Below are 22,304 nucleotides of genomic sequence, written 5' to 3'. Positions count from 1 at the left end.
TAATTAAATCCATAAATGGTTCTCATTATGTCTAGATCCAGTTAGACTAAGTAGAACTTAATAAAAATTTGAGCCTAATTAATCTACATTTGCATGCACTTGCTACTTTGGTGCATACATACGCCAAAGATTGCACGAGACGCAAAAATCGAACGAAATAACCTACATGGCACAGTAGACGATTAGATTACATTGATGGTGGTTAATTTTCAAAAAACTAATTAAATCAGGAAAATCACAAATTATATGCATGTCTTCCATGGCATAGAGTTGAAAGACATATTAGATGAGAGCATTCATATCCTTTAACTAAAAGAGAATGTATATTTTGGACTTTTTCTTTGTACAACCTCTGCTTTGCGAGCCCTTTCAGAGGTTGCTAACAAATTAAACCAGAGATAGAGAGCAGACAGAAGAATATCAATCAGAGCAAATAAGGTTACTACATTAGAGAAAATGGGGGGGGGGGGGGGGGGGGGGGATCTTTGATTGTATGATGAATTAAGGTTTGGCCTCGTTCATCATATCTGGACCCCGCCACCTTAAAGGAAATGTGTTACAGCTGAGTTCGATAGAGACGTTGGCCATAGTTATAGCCCATGGCACGAATAAGGTTAAGTGGGAAGTGTACGAAGCCAAGTTTGTTACTTTGGCTAAGTCACAAAATATCCAAGCTTGAGATTTTTATTAATGGGGAGATTGTCCGTGCGCTAGACTCTAATGGTGGAGCACGGTAAGCTGGAAAGAAGGTTCTTGTCGTTGGAGTTGGGTCATTTGTCATGGAATTTATTCTCGATCTCTTAAGATTTGGACAAATCAACTTCTTAAGTAGTGGAAGACCAGAATGTAAAACTCATATTTGGGTCTTTCACATTATATGGATTTTTTTTTTCATGCTTAGTTAGATTTCTTTCTTTTTTTGTGCTAAGGGTTAGATTTCTTTCTTTGAAAAGTACTCATGATTATATTTCTTGTTATTCTACAAATTATTTTCTTTTTGGAAAATACTATGTATACCTTGCATTGATGAAATAGGCAATAATATCCTCCATGAATCACCCATATATGACACAAAAATATTTGGCACTCATTTGGGGTATGCTAAGGGGTACACAAAATAGTGCTCTTTCTTGTTCGAATGTTTAGATCCTGTCTAATTTCTTCTTCTTTTTTTTTTTAAAAAAAGGTTGCTTGAGAAAAAGACTTTGCATTCTTATCCAGAGCAATTTCTTTTTTCAAAGAAAGATACAAGGATTCGTAAGAGTTCCATATTTGATCAATGGCTATAATCTCATTAGTTCATAAAATGTTTTGAGACTATACTTCTTCCATGGAGACTTCTTTATTTGTGTGTTTACAAATGCATTTTCTTCTTTTTGGCTTTCTAGGAAAAGTCTACTTATCATCTTTCTCATGAAAAACCGACCAAAATCATCTAAAATGCCAGATCCTTTTTTTTCTTAAGGTTCTCATTGTGGTTGATGATTGAATGTTTGCAAAGTCTAAGAGTTGCACTTGAGAGCCTGCATTATAATATATATGTTATAAAATATGTATCATCTATATATATAAAATCTAAGAAATAAAAGTGAGAAAATTCTAAAAAAGTAGGAAGATAGATAATCAAAGGAATATGGCGAAAAAGGTATGTGTATACATCATAACTTACGATTTTTTTTATGTAAGTTACCATACCAGTTGCAATATTTTCTAGATATGCTCAAATGTTTATTATAAAGAACTTAAAAGAAGGGGCCACACAAACATAAATTTAGGGGTAACTCAAATTTGAGCAAGTGTGGATTCGAGTTCCATCATTGAAGAAGATTTTGCAATTAAACTAATACACAAGCAAGCCATGCTTGGGTAGTTCTGGGCTTGCAAAAAGTAACTGCAAGCTTGGACGTCAGTGTAAGGTTGCTCAATTGGGAAAACAGCTGGGAGTTTGAATATTTGCAACACAACTTTGCTTTGAGGTTGAAGACTCCTCCTGCGTAACCAGTCAATCTTAGCATAGCTCAATGTCCACCTTTTTCTATTTTCACAACTGTTTTTGGGATGAACTTTAATATGTACATGACTTTTGGTGGTCAATATGAACCACTATGTCTTGTCTAACCTTAAAAGAAATTGAGTAATCAAGAACACAGATAAGTAAATTGTTGCTTCTTCTTTATATTTTGTGAGATAAGATTGTGCTTCTTCTGTTTAGATTTTTTTTTTTTTTGGGAAAGAAAGGAGACTGAGTCTAGGGTTAGAAATATGGATACTTGTATTTAATATTTATCATCCCTACAACTTTTCTTATATTCATGAAATGAACCAACTCGGCTGCCTTCTTGGCATGCGATAAACGTTAGAAGGCAAACAGGTCGCATCCTTGGGACATGACTACAGAATCTTTTGAAGCAAACAGGTCGCATCCTTGGATATCACTACAGGTCGCATCCTTGGATGAGACTACAGAACTTGTTACAGTCTTTTACTTGCATTCTCGCTCCAACTCTCTCTCTCTCTCTCTCTCCTCCTCCTCCTCCTCCTCCTCCTCCTCTTCTTCTTCTAAGTACAAGAACAGCTCACATTCGACGAGTGTGGATACAATCAACAAAATCAGAAAATAAAAGACTACATAAGGGCACAAATACTGACATGTCGCTCACCCACATGAAACTTCCAGAATAATGGGCTACATAAAAGGCAATACAGTCTGCAGCACCATTGGCCTTCCTGATTATATGCATGGCTTAATAAGAGACACTCCCCTAGCAATCTGCGGGCATCATGGAGCAGCGGCCTCCCCTCTACACCATCTCTCTGACTCCGAATCCACTCAATTATTATAGCCAAGTCCCCCTCGAGAAGGATGCGATCTGAGCCCAATACCTGCCTCGCATAGGAAATGCCCTTTCATGCCGCTTTGAGCTCGACGCAAGCAACATACGTGTCGAAGATCCGCCTCCCCTGCCGCCACTAACCTGGCGTCGTGGTCTCTGATCACGAATCCCATACTTCCGCAGCTCCTTCTCTCGCTGACGCTGCCATCGAAGTTCACCTTGAGAAAGCCAGGAGATGGGGGCACCTAGGAAACAAAAATAGTCCTGGTCGCTGCAAGAGCAGAATAAGTGCCACAAATTTTCCTAACTAACCCAATAGGTGAACCTCCAGAAATGCTGAGAAACTCCGTTGTATGTTGTAGAGCTTTGTCTGCCACTTCCCTCGGATGAGAGCTGCCGTCCTCAAAGACCTAAGTATTCCTGTCCAACCAACAGTGGTAGGCCAGGTACGCAGCCCGTGTCCCTCTCTCCTTAAGCCCAGACCATCGCACCAAGTCCTTCAGGTAGCATAAGAAGTCCTCGATTGACGTCCACCCCTGCCGCGAGTAGGGGTGGGGCAGGGCACACCCTCAGATCTGGCTAGCCCGTGGACACTCGATGATAACATGGTAGATAGACTCCTCCACCTCTGGGTAGACCATACAAACTAAAGGAATCCTCACTCTTCGCCTCACAAGCACATCTCTAGTAGACAAATATCCCCAAGCCATCTTTTAGAGGAACAGAGCAACCCGAGGATAGATACACATCCTCCAAATCCATCCTTCATTCATTTGTCGAGCTGACACTCTCCTGACCATCCCAGCCACATCTCGGGCTCGTACCCCGGACCTTCCGGTCAAGCTCCATATTCTCCTGTCCACCGCCTCCCCAATCGAGATCGACAGCGCTAATACCTGCTCGGCAAGCTGCTCTCCAAATGTCCGCCTAATGAGAGCCTTGTCCCACCTCCGCTCCCCCTGAATAAACAACTCACACACTCGGCGCCCCTCCAACTATCCATGGTCAATCAAGGTGGGCCAACTCTGCAAAGGCACCTCAAATAGCCACCTGTCCTCCATGATACTGATAGCCTAGGCATTTTCGATCTCCTGTCTGATCGCCGATATCACCACCGAAACGCGGGTACAGATCTCTCTCTAGATGAAGGAGCAACATCGATCCGTCTAGAAGACAAACGGGTCGGCTAGATCTCTGCACTTTGCCCTCAAAAGGGAACCCCAAAGGTTCTCCGGCTCTAAAAAAAACCTGGTTGCCAATCTAATCACAAGGATCTCCCGACAGTCGGTCAATTAGTGGATTCCCAGCCCTCTAGACATCAGTTGGCATATAATCTCCCAAGCCAGTAGGTGAACTCCACCTTGGTCCCCATGCCACCCCCAGATGAAGCTTCTGAAAAGCCTCTCCATACACCGTATCGTTGCAAAGGGCACCATGGTATTGGATAATAGGTAAATGGGGATAGAGGTTAGAACTGATCGCACCAGCGTGACTCTACCCATTATAGATAGAACACCTGCTTGCCATCCCTTCAACCTCTCGTTCTTTTGAAGAATTATGTACACAAACTAATATGAGCGCCCAAAGTATTCCAAGGTGCATCCAATTATGTAATAACTATTATTAATAAATCCATCTGAGTAATGCTGTAGCTCCATGATAATTATGGACAAAGGATGCTTACCTAGTTTAGATGATGCAAATTTTAATTATGATCATATCAACTGTTCCCATGATATGTTATGGCTTATGTGTGAATTTATGAACATTTGCTATATAAATAAACATGATGGATTTAAAAAACCCCTTGCTTGAGAAAGCAAAAGGTGGAGAAAAGAACAATGGCATAAAGGCGTCAACATATTGCATCTGCTTAGTTTTACATACTATTTTTATGATCCACTCGAAGCAAAAGGACATCATACACCCATGCGCATTGAAAGACCAAAAGTGGCACGACAGGAAAAGGTAATATTGTGGTCCAGACAGCTGAACTTCAGATCAGAACAAAGATGATGTTAACAACCAAATCCAGATGCTGAGCGATTTCCATTACACCAGCGTGATGAAAAACAGCAATTTATCACATGATTGGCAACACCTGAAACTGATTATGGTACAAGGTATGCTGTAATTCGAGAAAATGAGTCTTCTAATTGATGTCCAAGTTATAAGCCCTCTTAAATCATCAATTAAGAAATTTTTCGACATTTTCCTGGGAAAGTCAAAAAGCCTTGGATCACCTTGTCTGACAGAACTTTCGAGGATACTCTTCTTTGTAACTGGAATTGAAACAGCAGGAAGAACGCTTCTTGGATTGTTATATGCCGTTCATAGAGATACAAAGTTACTTCTTTTTGACCTTCGCGCGGTTCAAAGAACTTTGACCAACATTCATGTAGATTATCTTAACCGCATCCTCCAAGCGTCTCAAACTTAATTAGCAATTACTATGCTGTAACTTGTCACATTATAATCATGAAAATCGGTAATCTAGGACATTTCACTGAAATAACAGGAAGCATGGTGCCTATGAGCTAGATGTCATTCTACGAGCTGATCCATTATGAATTCATAAACTTTTGTCACTGGCAGTTCCAGTGCCACCGGTCTCAGCTGCGGAGAGGCCACAAAGATTCCTACTAACAGCAGCAAATATAACTAAAAACTGTGATTACTTATTCATGGAAGCCTACCAAATGGACTCCATTCTGTTGCAATGCATACAACAAAAGGTGGTGCCATGGAAAGGCTCTCCAGTGGGCACGACTCGAAGTCACTCATTGCTGGTTCACCTCAGAAGCAGCATTGCCTCCATCTATGGGGTAACCAAATGAAAGTTAGAATAATTGTTATTTTTATAATGGAAAACAATGAAGAAATATAAATGGCAATTCAATCATCAGAGATACCGTCAGTGTCAGAGGACGTGTAAATAGACCTCCGCAAACGCACTTGCTGGTGCAGAGTCGGCTGAACACAAGAACAAGTTAAAGTAACGCAGCATAAGCATATTGAAAACATATGGTGCAGAGAGCACAAAGGTCGATTCATAAAATGCAAGTATAAATGGAAGCGCAAATCAGCGCACAGTTCCATTTCCCTCTAGGAAGGATGATGAGAAAAATACCATACATCTACCTATGTGCATACCTGAAGAACAAGTTATTAGGATAAAAGGATGTAAAAGGAACTTTCCCATTTTACACCTTTGATGTAATGTCTGTGAGCACGGTGGGAAAGAGGGAAATATATATCACCTGCAATATTGGGCGAAGTGCCTCGAGTGGCCCTTTGGGCTTCTCAACGGGTGCACCTTGCTGTTGGATATCAAGAATAGGTTAGATGAATATCATAAACCTGGCTGGTTATGTTAGATGAAAACCACATCTGCTCTAGCACTCTGATTTATATAGATTCATATTCATAGTACCTTTCCTAAAGCCCAGTCAGCAGAATCGAAGTAAGCACGTTCATTATCCTGAACATAACAAGTAAAAGTTATTTCTTTGAAAGCATGATACTCAAAACAAGCAATATAAACCACTTTTCAGCTCACTGCAAAACAGCATTATTGCCAGTTCTCGAACAGAATAAGTAAAAGAGCAAACACCTTAGATATGAGTGGTGGTTTTTTGGGTAATATTCCTCCATATTTTTTCCTGATTGCTTCCTCCTGTAAAGAGACAAATACCAGTCTTATTAAAATGATTTGGAACCACATACAGTATACTAGAATGGATCAAAGCTGCAAACCAGTTCATCAGGTGTTTTACCTATATAAAGAAATTTCAATAATTAATAAATGCAATACATCAAGAATTATTTGAAGATTTATTTTAAAAAAAGGAAAGCAAGGAAAGGAAAGCAGAATTATCACCTCTGCTTGGGATGATGGCATTGCGTTCTCTTCAATTAGGTCCATGAGTTCAGGACCCTCCTCAGAAGCATGACCACTGGCATCAGTGGCCTTGGTGTATGACATGGTGAGATCAACCTGCAACTGAAAGCAAGTGTTTTCATGATCCCATCATCCATAGGGAACAAGAAAGCTCGATTCAATTTGTAAACATGCCAATTGAACTCTTGGGCCACATATTGTATCCAAGTTGGCTTACTACTACTAGAAACAACTTAATGATTATACAATTAACTTACAGAATTATAAATACAAAGGGAGGAGGTCATTATATGCTCAGGTCCAGAAATGTAGATAATGCAACAGGAAAAAGAAAAAAGAAAAAAGAAAGAAAAAAAGACAAAGAAAAAAAAAAGAAAGGAAACTAGCTAACAAGTTACAAATATTAGCAACATAATTAATGGAAAACATAATGAGATAAAAAAAATCTAGAAATTGGGTCCTTCAAGTTAGGCCTATCAACAGATCAGATCCTGACCCACAATTCAGACAGTTTGGCAGGCAATTTTGACTGGATAACCTGATAAGACAAACCAACTAAGAAATTGGACTAGGCTTGTGCCTGGATCAATACAACCTGATTATAACCCAATTTGACTTATTTATAATTAGACATTATATAACTACATAGATAATACACTTATGTTATAGGTTCACAGTTAGATCAAGGTCTAAGTGTGGAAGCTCGTGTATCTATTTTAATCAGAGCATTAAAGAGAGAGGAGAGAGCACCCACTCACCCTCCCCTCCTCCCACTATCCTCGAGGTGGATGGAACATACACTATGCACCATAGCTCTAGTCACCATCACTCTCCACTTATATCCCTATCCAGTGTAGTGAGGAGGGACTGGCAACCGCGGATCCAGGAACCCAGGTGACTCTCTCTCTCTCTCTTATGTGCGTGTCTTATCCTCTGTCATTTTCCCCTCACCCCACCCTCAAAATCTTCCACCCTCTCCAATGCACGTGTGCATGAACTCACACAAAATAGAAAAAAGAACTGCTGGCATCGTTTAACGCCAAATCCTAAACTCCTTTGTCCTTTCTTTCCTTTTTTGTTTTCAAACCAATTCGGCTTTCAGATTCAGTATCCAATCTTTGGCCCCATCAGGTTCAAATCACTCCTAAGCTGTTATGTCAAGTAATTGGATTGCATGGGTTGAGCACTCAAAACTTCATATAGAATTCAGATCAATCCTGATCTGTCCAAACCTGAGAAATTCATTATGAAAGAACTTCAATTATGATTTTTTCCCAATATGAATGAAACTATGTATAGTGTTTTTAGACAAGAAATAATATGCATGCTTTAAGGGTTAAATTAGAGGGTCGAATTGTAGGAGGAAGAATATAAAACTTTCCAGGAGAAAAAATTGTTGATAGAGGACAAAACATAGCTTTGGTGTGCACAACGTATTTGTATTGCACACAAGAATGAAACAAACATAAACTTGTGGAACCACAAAAGTCACATGATCGACGAAAAAGATTCTAAAATGCTTAGCATTGCATCCTGGAGTCTACCAGATAAATCGCGTAAGCAAACATGTGCAGTTCCCTAGACTCACAGGGACAAACAGGAAGCACCAATGGCTCGATGCAACAAAGTGGATCTTAGTTGCAGACAGTCGAACAATCTTACAACAAACTAATTTCAAGATCCTAGAAGGATTCAATGGAACAGTAAAGTAGCATCACCAAAGAGTCCTTTTAACATGAAACATTTCTACAACACTGGTGAAGTAGGTATTGAATACTACCAGAAAAGAGAACCTTGACCTCTCCAAAAAAGTGAAACAGAGAGCTAAAGGGTGCTGTCAGATCCAACATTAAGCAAACGACAAGATCAGTCACAGAAGGGTGATTATGAGAGACACTTGAAACCTCATAAAAATCTAGAAATCCTACACAATACATATATAGAACAAGTAACGCTAAAATACTTTTGGAGTAGCTCATCCCTACTACTTTATGCAAAAACAGTAAATTGATAACAACCCTTTTGAAATGAAAATCACAACATTGATCATGATTTATGAAACCAAAAACCACATGCTCTAGAGGTCTCTTAAAATTCTTACCTATGGAAGTGGATAGATAAGTGACAATTTTGAATTGCATAGCCTGCAAAACAATTTAGCACACTAACTGTTGTTACCCTCCATTTTGTGCTTGTTTAATGCATAGATAAGAGACCTTTGAAACACTTGATATTTTTTCATTTCCAGGCAATACAAACATCATAGATCATGATCAAAGGTCTAAATTTTCACTTTCAAAGGGCTGCCATTGAATTTTGGTTGGAGGAAGTACAGACCAATAACTCCCGAAGTATTTCTAGCTTTTCTCTGTTCGCATACACTGATAGACATGCGCATGTATGTAAGTATAAACTATATCTGCCACCCACTTGAAACAGAATGTATCAAAAATCCAGGGCAAGAAAAAGAATTTCTACAAAGCAATACTCAAGTCTTGTGGTGCATCTGTAGGAGCTGATTGAATAATGAAAGCACTCTCATTATGACATAAGGCCAAAACATATAATTTTATGCAGAACACACATCTTAGGCAAGAAAGAATATGATTTATGAAACCAAAAACCACATGCTCTAGAGGTCTCTTAAAATTCTTACCTATGGAAGTAGATAGATAAGTGACAATTTTGAATTGCATAGCCTGCAAAACAATTTAGCACACTAACTGTTGTTACCCTCCATTTTGTGCTTGTTTAATGCATAGATAAGAGACCTTTGAAACACTTGATATTTTTTCATTTCCAGGCAATACAAACATCATAGATCATGATCAAAGGTCAGACTTTTCACTTTCAAAGGGCTGCCATTGAATTTTGGTTGGAGGAAGTACAGACCAATAACTCCTGAAGTATTTCTAGCTTTTCTCTGTTCGCATATACTGATAGACATGCGTATGTATGTAAGTATAAACTATATCTGCCACCCACTTGAAACAGAATGTATCAAAAATCCAGGGCAAGAAAAAGAATTTCTACAAAGCAATACTCAAGTCTTGTGGTGCATCTGTAGGAGCTGATTGAATAATGAAAGCACTCTCATTATGACATAAGGCCAAAACATATAATTCTTAGGCAAGAAAGAACATGCTAGGACTGCATGCATCAAGAATGTGTTTATACAGGACATGCAATCCTCTTCAAACTTACAGAAGAGAAGCAAACATGACTGTTGAACACTAAACAAGTATTTGCAGCTGCATACGTACATGCATTTCTATGTATATACGCACATATACATGAAAATAGGAAAACTACTAAACACAGGTATATGTTCTCTAACCAAAAAATAAAAAGGTAAATAAGAACTCGCTAGAACATAAAGTTTGACATTTCACTTGAACCCTAGAGCGGAAACTCAAGACAGTTTCCTAGTTAGGCCTGAAAGAAAGTTATGGGCCAAATTCACTGTATATATAAGCTACCTGTGCCACTACTTTATCATTTCATCATTCTTTCAATGTTGGAAGCACCTTCTCGAAATTAGATTTTGACTTTGTGGGCATCAGAAAGATCCACAATGTAATGATTCAAACAGATTTAGTGGAGGTTTGGCTATCCTGAAACTCAAATATCATAAATATTTCAATTATCATGCAAGAGTTTGCCAAAAGTCCAGAGCTATAAAAATATGAATGTCTAATTTATTTTTATGATGTTTTCCTAAATTTCCTTGGTTTTAATTAATTGGTAATTCTTAATACTTTTTCAAGCAAAGCAGCATAAACAAGAGCTAGACTACCAAAATCATAACATTTTTGATCAAGCAAAACCAAGTTTGCGAACATTCCTAGAACACCAAAACATAGAGATGAAGAATACTGCTACAGAGAGATAAAGAAATGAAGCAATGTTGCATGGCTCAGTATTCATTTTTCAGTATGGTATCTCTATCTATTTAAGGCAAAACCCTCAAAATGGAAAGCTTATTATATCTCTTTCCAGTAATTTGATCAAAGCATTATTTGATCTCCCCCTCCTCTTTCTAAGCTCTTCAGATTACGTTCAAAACAACATCCCTTCCCGAGGACATGCTGACTCATTTTAAGCTACTCGTAAAATTCCTCTATCATAGTCATCTCCATCTTCCTCCTTCCAACTTATTATCAAACAAAGAGGGTAGAGAATAAGATGATAATGATGGAGAATTTTATAAGAAAAAATAACCAATCACACCAAACTGCAGAGTTATGAAGGGCTCCGGTGGTCTAGTGCTAGTATGATAGGACCCAATATATTATATAAAAAGGAATACCCAATTGATTAAAAAGAAGTATAGGCTTCTGATTGAAGGAGGTTTTCCATATGGTGTTATTGAAGGTGTTGAAAAGCTTGTACGACAGGAGCGCCTAGACCTTTGGCGAGAGTAGCCCATCTCTGAGGTTCATTGTGAAGCGTGCCCGGATACAGACGGTTGAGATTACTTATGCAAACCTGTCGCATAAACCTCTGATAGCTCGGAACATCTGGGGCTCTTTTTTTGCTCGTGTAGCGCCTCGGACGGTGTATTTCACTTACGGAGCCCTCACCTCCGAGTTTCTTCAAGGTCAACTTCGACGATTGCGTGCTTGATGGTAGTAGGAGAGGAGGTGTTGGCTTCATCATCAGAGGCCCAGACTCTAAGGTAGTGGTTGCTGGAGGCTGCTAGATTTTTTGACACCTCAGTTCCTGAAGTAGAACTGAGGGCGACATGGGCTGGCCTAGGTCATGCTCGGCGAGTGTTGCAGACTATCTCAGTCATACTTAAAGGTGACTCGACTACTATGATTGGATGGATTCAAGATGGCACCAGTGACGGTGAAGGGGGCCACCTCTTGCTTCAGGACATTCGGGCTATGATAAGTGGTGGTGTGGTCATCCAAGCCAAGCGTGTTTTTAGAGAGGCAAACGGGCCGGAGACTGGATGACTTCGTATGTGGCCAGTCACTCCGGAGGCACCCCGTGGGTTGGAATAGGGGAGTTTCCTCGAGCGCTATGGAACGTGTTATTTTCTAACTTTATTGGATGTATCCATATTAGAAATGTATGTATCATCCATTTAAAAAAAAAAAAAAAAGCTTGTATGAGACAAGAGCAAGAGAAAATGAGTCCTATAGTGACTTCCATCAAACATCACCAATAAGATGCACTAAACAATCACTCACATTATACAAACTTACGAAATTGGGCCCAGAGTAATAACACAGACGCTCTAAACCTAGATATCATAACGTCATTATCCGTCCAAGCCTCCAGATGTTGGTTTAGGAGATAGTTGGATAACCAACGACCAAATAGTGGTCAAGGGTAAAGGAAATTCCTCAATGGCGAGTGGGTTGCCGGATCCAAGGTAAGAAGAGATAACAATTGAGGAAGAACAGATAAATCTCTCAAGAATCCTGAAAGAAAAAGAGAGAGAGAGGAAAAGATGGAGAGGGAGGAGGGGACAGCGTGTACCAGCGGGTGGCGGTGGGCTGACGGATCTGAGGGGGGGGGGGGGCGGAAGCGGAGGAGGGAGGGTGGCCGGCGGGAGACCTTCGGCAGCTCGGTGTCGCCGAGGAGGACCCGAGGGAGGGAGAGGAGAACTGGGAGTAGGATCGATCTAGGGATTCTACGACCAGATAGCCATAGGTCTCAATTTGACGATCTCATAGCAGTCGGTGGGACACTGATCGTCAATATTACTTTGGCAGGGGGGTATATGTAAGAATGCCCGTCTTAGATTTGAACGAGATCCGGCCGGCACTTGAAGCGCCGGAACTGCTCAAAACGACCTGTTGTTGTGATTATCATTCATCGGAGATGGATATATTGACTGTTGCAATCATTTGAGGGTGGCTCCACCAAATAAATTGAAAGAAAAATAAAATGGTGGACCGGTAACTAAGGGGGATTTTAATTATTAAAAGGCTCGAGATATGCACGACTACTGAAAAAGCGCTATATAAACTTCTTATGGGACATATCATTAGAAAATTACCTTTAGTTGCATCTTGAATTAGTTATAGGTTCTAAATATACTTTAAAGACATAAGTTTGGCCCACAAAAAAAAAAGTACATGACCATTTTTATGTCCAGAAAAAAAGTGTTGCTATGTCTATAATTGGATCTTTAATTACTTATAAATTCTTAAGTTTGAGCCGTATATAGAGAGTATGAATGTTCGGTCATCATAATCTAACAAAAAAATAAAAAACAAGGAAGATTATTTAAGATCCCTTAACGAAGTCACTCCACAGTAAGCCTTTGATTTTTCATCGGGCTTGAAGTTATAGGATCTTTTTATTGCAAGTTTTCCATCCTGTCTCCATCATAATTTCATTAATATTTTGATTGCATAATTTAATATACGGTTCCTCCGTAGGCCTGCTTGCAAGAAAAAAAAGGGTGGTTGGCCCGCTGTTTAATTTCTAGTCTTTTTTCCATATGTTGCCACACTATGGTGTGTCATGTGTGTACTTTACCAGACCGGATGTTAAAAGATTAGTGAAAAGAGGCTTTTTTTTCTTTTTTTTTTTAGTGTAAGAGTCCAGTCCCACTAAAAGGCCGGTCATTAAGTTCTCCTTTTTGATTCTAACTCCTTAGGCGACGTGATCATAATACTATTTGATTGGGTTAGGACTTGGGAAAGTTGGGCTGGGAGCCTCCTATTGAAATATCTGCGGAGCTTCGTCAGAGCGGCCCAATAAACAGCCATGAGGAGGCTTCCCGCGCCAATTTCGAATCGCAACCCCTCCGTGTGCCATCACAAACACCTCACTCTTCATGGATCCTCCACTACCCGCCACAAAACTTTCCCTCCCTCCGCGGCTTCGAAGCGTGACTTCAAAGAAGGCAGCTCCCATTGGAAGGCAATACTCTCCCATCTCCTTGGAAACAATGACATCGATGGAGCCCGTCATGTTTTCTCGAGAATCTCGTCTCCCGACGTCCATCTCTACACCATGATGATCACTGGCTACGCACGAATCAAACGCATTGACCAGGCTTTTCAACTTTTCAATGAGATGCCGGCCCGAGATGCAGCCTCCTGGAATTCTATGATCAAGGCCTGCCTGGACTGTGGAGATCTGCATCTTGCTGAAAAGCTCTTTGATGAAATGCCCGAGCGAAATGTGATCTCTTGGACTACTATCATAAATGGGCTCGCACAGGTTGGTCGAATTGATGCTGCGGAGGGATTGTTCTGGAGGATGCCTCAGAGGGACACCGCTGCATGGAATTCTATGATATCGGGGTACTGCAGCAACGGTAGAGTTATGGATGCTCGCTTGTTATTTGAGAAAATGCCGTGCCCCAATGTGATCTCTTGGACTGCGATGATTGGGGGATATGATCAGAATGGGGAGAGCAACGAAGCACTGCACCTTTTTGAACAAATGTGGGCTTCAGGGATAAAGCCCACATCAAGCACGTATGCCTGTGCACTGACAGCATGTGCCAATGGGCTAGATTTAGGGCTGGGTACTCAGCTTCATGCTTATATTTCAAAAGTGGGCTATCTTTCAGATACGTTTGTTTCCACTTCTCTTCTTACCCTGTATGCCAACTGCAAGCAGATTGAGAACTCTACCAAATTATTTCATGAAAATGGGGACAGGAATTTGGTCTCATGGACAGCTCTCATAACCGCTTATGGTTTGAATGGTAGGCATGAGGATGCATTGGATGAGTTCAACAGAATGGTTCTTTCTGGGATCAGGCCGAACCAATCCACATTCACCAGTGCATTGAACTCATGCAGTGGACTAGAATCCCTTGATCAAGGTAGGAAGATTCATGGGAATGCAATTAAGCTAGGATTAGATATTGATGTGTTCGTGGGGAATTCTCTCATTGTATTATACTCAAAATGCGGGGACATAGATAACAGCTTAATGGTATTTAACAACATGAGGAGGAGGAACCTTGTGTCATGGAACTCTATCATAGTTGGTTGTGCACAAAATGGCTATGCATTGTGGGCCCTAAAGCTTTTTGGTGACATGAAATCGAGCCTTGAACAACCTGATGAGATTACATATGTTGGGCTGCTGACTGCTTGTAGCCATTCTAGGATGATTGAGAGGGGAAGACAAATTTTCCAACAATTAAAAGAGGACCTTTTGGTTGATGTGAAGCTTGAGCACTATGCTTCCATGGTTGATGTTTTGGGTCGATGCGGAAACTTGGAGGAAGCTGAAGATTTCATAAGTAGCATGCCTATGAAACCAAATGTTGCAGTTTGGCTGGTTTTGCTTAGCGCCTGTAGAGTGCATACTAACTTAGAAGTTGCTCGAAGAGCTTCGCAGAAGATCTTTGATCTGGACCCATATAATAGTGCAGCTTATGTTTTACTGTCCAACATATATGCTTCTGCTGGTAAGTGGAATGATGTCTCCCAAACTAGAGTGATGATGAGGATTCGAGGAATCATGAAGATACCAGGTTATAGCTGGATTACACTAAAGGACTCGAGGCATGAATTTGTTTGTGGAGATAGGTCTCACCCAATGACCAAAGAGATATACAAAAAACTGGATTGGCTGGGAGGGAAACTAAAGGAGCATGGATATGTTTATGATAGGAGTTTTGCATTACATGACGTGGATGATGAACAGAAGGAGGCCGTGTTGACATACCACAGCGAGAAGCTTGCTATTGCCTTTGCGCTGCTTAGTACTGTAGAAGGCAGCACGATTCGCATTATGAAGAACCTCCGGGTTTGTGGTGATTGTCACTCTGCCATAAAAGTCATATCAAAGATTGTGGGACGTGAGATTGTCTTGAGGGATTCAAGTCGCTTTCACCACTTCAGGGAAGGTTTTTGTTCATGTGGAGATTGCTGGTGATTGTTTGTGGCTTGTGGTTAATGGCAAAGGTCCTAAATCATATGAGTGGTGTGAAGATGCACAATGAAAATAGCAAGGACAAATAGAACAGCGATAACAAGAGATATCCCATCAAAATGATCTTGGCAAGAAGCAAAGATGTGCATGATTTGAACTAGGTACCAGGAGCAAAAAGAATTGGAAAAAGGTCCAAGACTGCTGAACTTGGAATCTGTGTGACATGGAAAGAATAGAAATGAGCAGCAACTAGCAATATTTCAAACTGCGGGCTATTATAAATTACTTGGGAAGTCAATTGATTGGAAGAAACTTCCAAAACAAAGTGGTTTGCAAGTAGTCATTCTATGCGAAAGAGGTATTTCTTTCCCTCTGTTCTGCACCCTCCCCTCAATCCCAAAAAGGAAAGGCTAAAAAGATAATGAAGTACAAATTCCTGATGCATGCAACAGTTGACCCATATATTCTGTTATATGCAATTTTACAATATAGATCAGAGGTGAGACTTAGTTTTATATCTGTCCATGTGATTATGCCATAACTCTAGGTATTGTCATACCGAATCCGTACACTTTACTAACTGGGTTCTTGTTTCAATATTTGATAACAGAAACTAAGTCTTATAGTCTTTCTGGTGAATGTAAGAAATAATTTTCCCTGTTGTTGAATTCGTACAAGGGCTTGACCAAGTTCTTGTTTCAAAACATGCAGTCCAAGTTTGATGGGTAGACATGCATGGACTAGCAAGGATCAAATATAATGTACCAGACTGTTGGGATGGCACTTGATAAGTTGAAGTCAAGGACATTAGTTATGGCTGAACCTATACATAAGAAACTTATATGAGGAAATTGTTTATGGTCCAGGTATCACTCTAGTGGTAGGAATACCTATATGCTTACCTTCTGTGAGAGTATAACTCTTCTTGATGGTCTGGCTCTGATGGCAAGTCTGTAATAAGAAGAAAAGATAGCAATTGCTGGAGTTGTTGAATATTACTGTTCCCAGTTGCCAATTGTGATAATCTGCAGAATAACAGAGTTTTTTTTTTTTACAATTTTTAAGATGATATCATTTTCCATACACAACAAAGCTCATGATGCTCACTTAATACATTCTTTAATTCTTTTCTTGACTTGTTTCAGTGGAATATTCATCTAACAATTCAGCCTTCTTTTTTTGAAGAAAGGGTGGCTATGGACCATGATTTTTCCTGGATTTCTATTCCGCAGACTATGCAATCTTAATCAATATTTTTTCGGGTTTAACACCTAATTATTGCCTTATTCCTATTCGATTCCTTGACTGTTTTTTTCTATTGTGAAGTTGCAAGAAAACCTTGCTCTTAGATTTGGCAAGCCAAATCATGCAGCTCCTCGTATCTGAGTTGATAATTATACTTTAAGTACTTAGATGAAAATGAATCCATACTGATTAACAAAGAGATAATGCTAAAGCTAATCAACATTTCATGACATATATATATATATATATATATATATATATATATATATATATATATATATATATATATATTGGTTTGTTTGTAAGAAATATTCATGAAGGTATGAGGATTAGCAGATAATGAACGTATGGAGAATAATCTAGTGAAATTCTGCTGCACTATTTTACATGGGTAGAGAAGATATGGTTAACTAGTGTTTTGGTGAAATTCATCATTTTGCAGTGTAATTTAGTTGTACACTTGATATCCTCCCCTAGGTCCCAACTTTATTTTTTTCCTCGCTAACTGCAAGATTTTACAGAATCGAATGGATAGAGAATGAGGATGACAAGTTTGTCTTAGGTGGTTAAGAAAACTAACATTCAATATTGACCAAAGGTGGAAATTGTGGTCAAACTATCTGCTTGATAAAAAATTATATGCCATTTTCTTGACTTTTGCAGTTACTCCTAACTAAAATTGTCATGAGCTAATTTTGTGTTCCTTTTTGCAACCTATACTCTATCTACTCTTATTTTTTTTTTAAACAAAAAAACATCTGTTCTTAAAAATCATATGATTTCCTTGTTAACTAACTACTAGACCTCAAGTTTAGGGTCTAGTATTAAGTTAACATGGTATTGAAGTTTCATCTTGCAGGCTCTCCACATGCAAGGGGGTGTTGGAGAGCGAGATAGTCCCCAATCGGATAGGCAGAGGACTTTAGGTGGCCTTAAATACACATGGGCCCATAAAGCTTTTTGAGGTTTAGTGGTTCATTAACAAGGTAACATGGCTGGAGTCATGACCCATTCAGGCCAATTTTCTCTGTTTACTTTCTTGAGTCTTTCCTTGAGTCATTCTTGACTCGTTTATGCTTTCATGTTCGTGGTACTAAGGTTTTATATGTATTGTTTACCCTTTCTCTATCAGCTTAAGCTTTTGGAGTCAATTGGTTATTCAACATGGTATCAGAGCTAGCTTAGCCTTAGCCATCTTTGCTTTGTTCTCCTCCCTTGCTTTCCACATGTCACCCTTTTTCGAGTTTCCTCTTGTGGGTTCTCCGCATGCAAGGAGGTCTTAAAGAGTCAGATAATCCCATGTCGGATAGACAACAGACTTTATGTGGCCTTAAGTGCATGAGTCCATCCTCCAATCTGCTTGAGCTTTTGGGCTGGATTACTAACGTTTCATGTATGTTAAAAATTAAAATGTCCTTTCCACAAGCATAAATGGACTATACAAGATCATGTGTTGTAGACTTTAAGTGAGAAAAATTAGACAAAATCTTTGGTCTAGATTTGTGATTGTAAAGGTTCTTCCATAATGACAAGGAAATTGTTCCAATTAATCTTTTGTTAGGATAAATGTTCTATGGAATCTATATTTTGTCAGCAATCACAATTATGTGTTATGTAGTTTGACTTTTCAAGCATCTTTTCCCCATTTTATGAAAGATATGGTTCTATGAACAAAAAATGCATTCTCTGACTAGAAAATGTTTCTTATGAGCTATGACTTCTTTTACTGCATTAGCATTTTAGAACTTCAGCCTTGGCACTTGATGCTTCCTTTCCTACACAGTGGCATGATATATTGACTTTCCACATACTGCAAAAGGGGCATAAATATGATGATTTTTTTCATATATATATATACTCTATTTCATCATGTCAATGAATTGAAAATGAATATCCCACTTCTTTACTCTCTCTCTCTCGCTGTGTGTGTAGTTTCTTACAGTCACTTGGATATATGGATGCTAATTCTTTCCCATCATACTTCTTATATTACTGCAGACTGTCACAACATTATAAAGAGGTGGCCCCATGATTGGCTTTATTTTCATAGAGAAAGCGGGCAAGGTGTTGGACTTGATGGTGAGATACGAGTTACCTACCCCACTATTCTTCCATTTATGCTAACATGCGGACGCTACAACCCCCTATTATTCTATTTATTCCCCCCCTATTCTCTCATCTTACTCATCTTGACTTGGTTCAGGTCTTGAATAGTTCCTGGTTGGTTGATGTCACCCGAGAAACATACCATTACTTAATAGTTTGATCCTGCACCAGCTGTTTGCCTCAAAAAAAGATCCTGCACCAGCTGCTTCTGTGGGTGAAACGAGGATCACCTGAGTGAAAGATATGGGCAGCAACTCCAGGGAGTCACATTTATTGAGATTAGTTTAAATGAATCTTTTATGAGATTCTACTATACTTATTTTTTACTATTCTTTATTATGACTCTCTCTCACTCCCCGCTTCCTACGAGAAATTATGAACAAAAGTTATATGGAACGGGCACCATAGAAAGAAATGAGGTGGGGCTCTTTTTTTGATACATTTTCTCTTGCACCTATATTAAAGCAAAAATCTAAAAGGGATAAGAGAATTTCTACTAACAGAGTCTGTTTGTTCCTAATTAAAGAAAAAAAATACAAAAGGAAAGAAAATTGCACACGTCAAGAGAGACCATTCGCAAAGAAAAAATCACCGCATTCTCTTTTTTCCTCTTCAACCCTCTCATTTCATCCTCTTTCTCATCAAATCGTCTTTCCCATCGACGAGGGTCTTCTTCTCCTCCCGAGTTTCTTTCTTCTTTTTTTTGGAAACTGTGTATCAGTTTACCTAAATGTGTGTATTAGAATGCCGGATAACTATTTTACTAGGTATGTATCACCTATTCATGCAGTGTGTATTCATGAATTTCATATTCTGAAACTATGTGCTAATTTACCTAAAGGTGTTGTGTATTGGGTTGCTGCTAGATGTGTATCAGAAAAGCTTATAATATGTATCAGAAAGCCGACAAGTATGTATATGCCATATAGTGTGTATCGATGAGCATCATTTTTTGAACTGTGTATTGATTTATCTGGAGGTGTATATTGGGATATTGAATGATTATATTGCTAGGTGTATATTGATTAGCCATATAGTATGTATCAGTGAACATCATATTCTGAAAGCTATATATCAATTTATCTAGAGGTATGTATTGGGTTGCTACTAGATGTATATCAAAGAAGCTTATGGTATCACTTGAAGAGGCAAAAAGAGGATGAGACAGTCTTTCTTCGTGCATGGTCTCTCTTGACATGTGAATTATTCTTATTATTTTAAGTTATGGAATTGACGGCTCTATTGGTAGGAGAAGTTCTTTTTTTATTTGACTTTTGGGTTTTTTCTTTAAGATGGGTGAAAGAGAAAATGTGGCAAAAATAAGCCTCGCCCCATATGATTTTTATTTAAAAATTATATCCTACACTGTATGCACCATGTGGCCGTGTACGCTGCCAATCATAGCTGCTTGTTTTTGTAGGTTTTCTTTATCAAGTAGTGCACTGCTACAAAAATGAGTGGTTGTGATTATTAGCATGCACGGCCTTGTGGTGCATGCGGTGTAGGGTATAATTTCTTCCCCCGGTCAAATGTACATCTTTGGTCAATTAACTATCGCATCATCAATGTGTTTGTTGCTTTACTTAACGTGGAGTAACAATGCCTTGTAACCAAACTTATTTGTTTATTAGAGGTTTGAATTGTTATCTCAAGAAGAAAAGAAAAAAAAAAAAGAATTATATAAGACTCTGAATTAGACAGCCTACCTGCACGTTTCTGTTGCAATTGGGTGAAGTGTCTTGACCAATTATTCTTTCGCTCATCATCCGAAAGATTCCTTTGTTTTCTGTGCTGATATCATGTTTTATCAGTACGTTACTATTTCCTCTATTTTAGCTGCTTCGGCTGTCAAAAAGCACTCATTTTCTTTTTTTTCAAACGGCAACTTCGTCGCTGCACGACCGTTGCTTGGAAACAGCTGCTTGAGAGAGACGGGCGAATAGCGTTTTTGAGAAGCCTTGGAGTGTGTCCCATAAAAGTTGGATTGCATTCCACGCCATTTTTCTTTGCTTGCCGGTTGTTACGGTGAAGCAAACACGATCATTATCGTCATACTGGGAATGACCGGGCTGGCATTCCAACCGACTTGGCTGGTAGCTGAAATAAACCTACCTAAACCTGACTGGACCTGCTGATGAGTGGGTTAGGTATTGGACCAACATCAAACGCATTGAAAATTGCAGGTTGGTCACAGGTCTGGCCAAGATAGAGTTGACCCAGGCCAAAACTGCTTATAGAATACAAGATATGGATTTAAGGTTTTAAGACTTGACCCGGTTCCAACTAGTTACTTAGGTAGATTATGATCGAGTCAAGTAGATTTCTATTTAAATCTGATTAGGTTATAGTTGGATAATGGGAGTTCAACATTGATGATCCGAGCCACTTCATATGTTATACTTCCTGTAAACCGTTTGCACATTAAAAATTTTATGATTCAAAGATTCCTAGCTTATGTATGAAGTAGTTGAAAATTAAATTATTTAAATAATATAAAATAATATATAGTTTTGACTACTCGGTATACAGGTTAGGAGTCTATAAATTATATAGTTTATGACGTGTAAGTAGTTTAAAAATAGCAGATTACATCCAATAGCTTGGATTATTGATATTGGAGCCTCGTCATCCAACCATGGCCAAACAAATCTCTAGAGAATCTACTCGGCAAGCATGTTGGGAGAAATAATAAACATAACAATATGTTAAAACATCTTTAGATGTTTGTAGTTGACTTATTTTTTGAGCAGTTTGCATACGATTTTTAATTAAGTGTATAAGCTATGAGTACCCGTCATTCATGATTTCCGGTTGATAAATTTATTAAAGCATGGATAGCTTTAGCCTAATTAATTGTTCAAGATGTGTCGCTTGATATCTAATTGGATCTTGTGCTCAATTTATACAACTTTAGCACGATGCATTTGTGTAGGCTATGAGGTCTTCGCATACGTAAATCCAACCCGAATATCAAATGGATCTTATCTTATGATATTTTAACATCCAAACGTGGACCTAACTAGATCCTTGAATTGCCAGGGCTTGGAACAAAATTTAGACATGGACCCTTGATGGCTTTGATTTAAGCTTAACAAACCCTGGAACCAACCTTACACGAGCACGTTTAACAATGACTAAATTTTCAGCCTGATTTCTAACCGGTCATACCAACTCATTTCTTGCTAATATCTATGCCAAGTCTCATCTAGCCATTGGAGGTGATATATACTTGGCTAATTTGCTTGGCTACGTACATTTTAGATCAAGCTGAGACTATTGAATAATTTCTTATCAATGTCTAGGTCTCACAGACGACCGCTGGATTTGGTGAAATCATACTTTGTAAGCTGTTCAAT

The 22,304-nt window shown here is 39.0% G+C and overlaps 2 protein-coding genes across 8 annotated transcripts; one reads left to right on the top strand and one right to left on the bottom strand.

Annotated features, from left to right (window-relative positions):
• Positions 1-4,676: 4,676 nt before the first annotated feature.
• LOC103703357 lies at positions 4,677-12,539 on the bottom strand. 7 transcript variants are annotated; one of them, XM_026803092.2, is made up of 9 exons: positions 12,226-12,538; positions 9,392-9,434; positions 8,837-8,879; positions 6,715-6,837; positions 6,448-6,510; positions 6,268-6,315; positions 6,095-6,154; positions 5,747-5,807; positions 4,677-5,652 (listed from the first exon to the last, which is right to left on the bottom strand). In XM_026803092.2, exons 4-9 carry the CDS (start codon positions 6,817-6,819, stop codon positions 5,615-5,617), a joined length of 375 nt encoding a protein of 124 aa, XP_026658893.2. In that variant the 5' UTR covers positions 6,820-6,837; positions 8,837-8,879; positions 9,392-9,434; positions 12,226-12,538; the 3' UTR covers positions 4,677-5,614. The 7 variants fall into 7 exon arrangements, with proteins under 7 accessions (XP_026658893.2, XP_038984945.1, XP_008784408.2 ...); XM_039129017.1 differs by lacking the exon at positions 8,837-8,879 and having other exon boundaries at positions 6,715-6,831; positions 12,226-12,539; XM_008786186.4 differs by lacking the exon at positions 8,837-8,879.
• An 883-nt stretch (positions 12,540-13,422) lies between these two features.
• On the top strand, positions 13,423-20,202 carry LOC103703422 (pentatricopeptide repeat-containing protein At5g46460, mitochondrial). The gene is made up of 3 exons (XM_008786262.4): positions 13,423-15,955; positions 18,841-18,921; positions 19,046-20,202. The coding sequence occupies exon 1, from the start codon at positions 13,465-13,467 to the stop codon at positions 15,598-15,600; it is 2,136 nt and encodes a 711-aa protein (XP_008784484.2). The 5' UTR covers positions 13,423-13,464; the 3' UTR covers positions 15,601-15,955; positions 18,841-18,921; positions 19,046-20,202.
• Positions 20,203-22,304: the final 2,102 nt, after the last annotated feature.

This window comes from Phoenix dactylifera, chromosome 8 (assembly GCF_009389715.1).
Source record: "Phoenix dactylifera cultivar Barhee BC4 chromosome 8, palm_55x_up_171113_PBpolish2nd_filt_p, whole genome shotgun sequence".
NCBI classification, from domain to species: Eukaryota; Viridiplantae; Streptophyta; class Magnoliopsida; order Arecales; family Arecaceae; genus Phoenix; species Phoenix dactylifera.
Note: the sequence above shows the minus strand (reverse complement) of the source record. Positions and strands in the feature narration are given on the sequence as shown.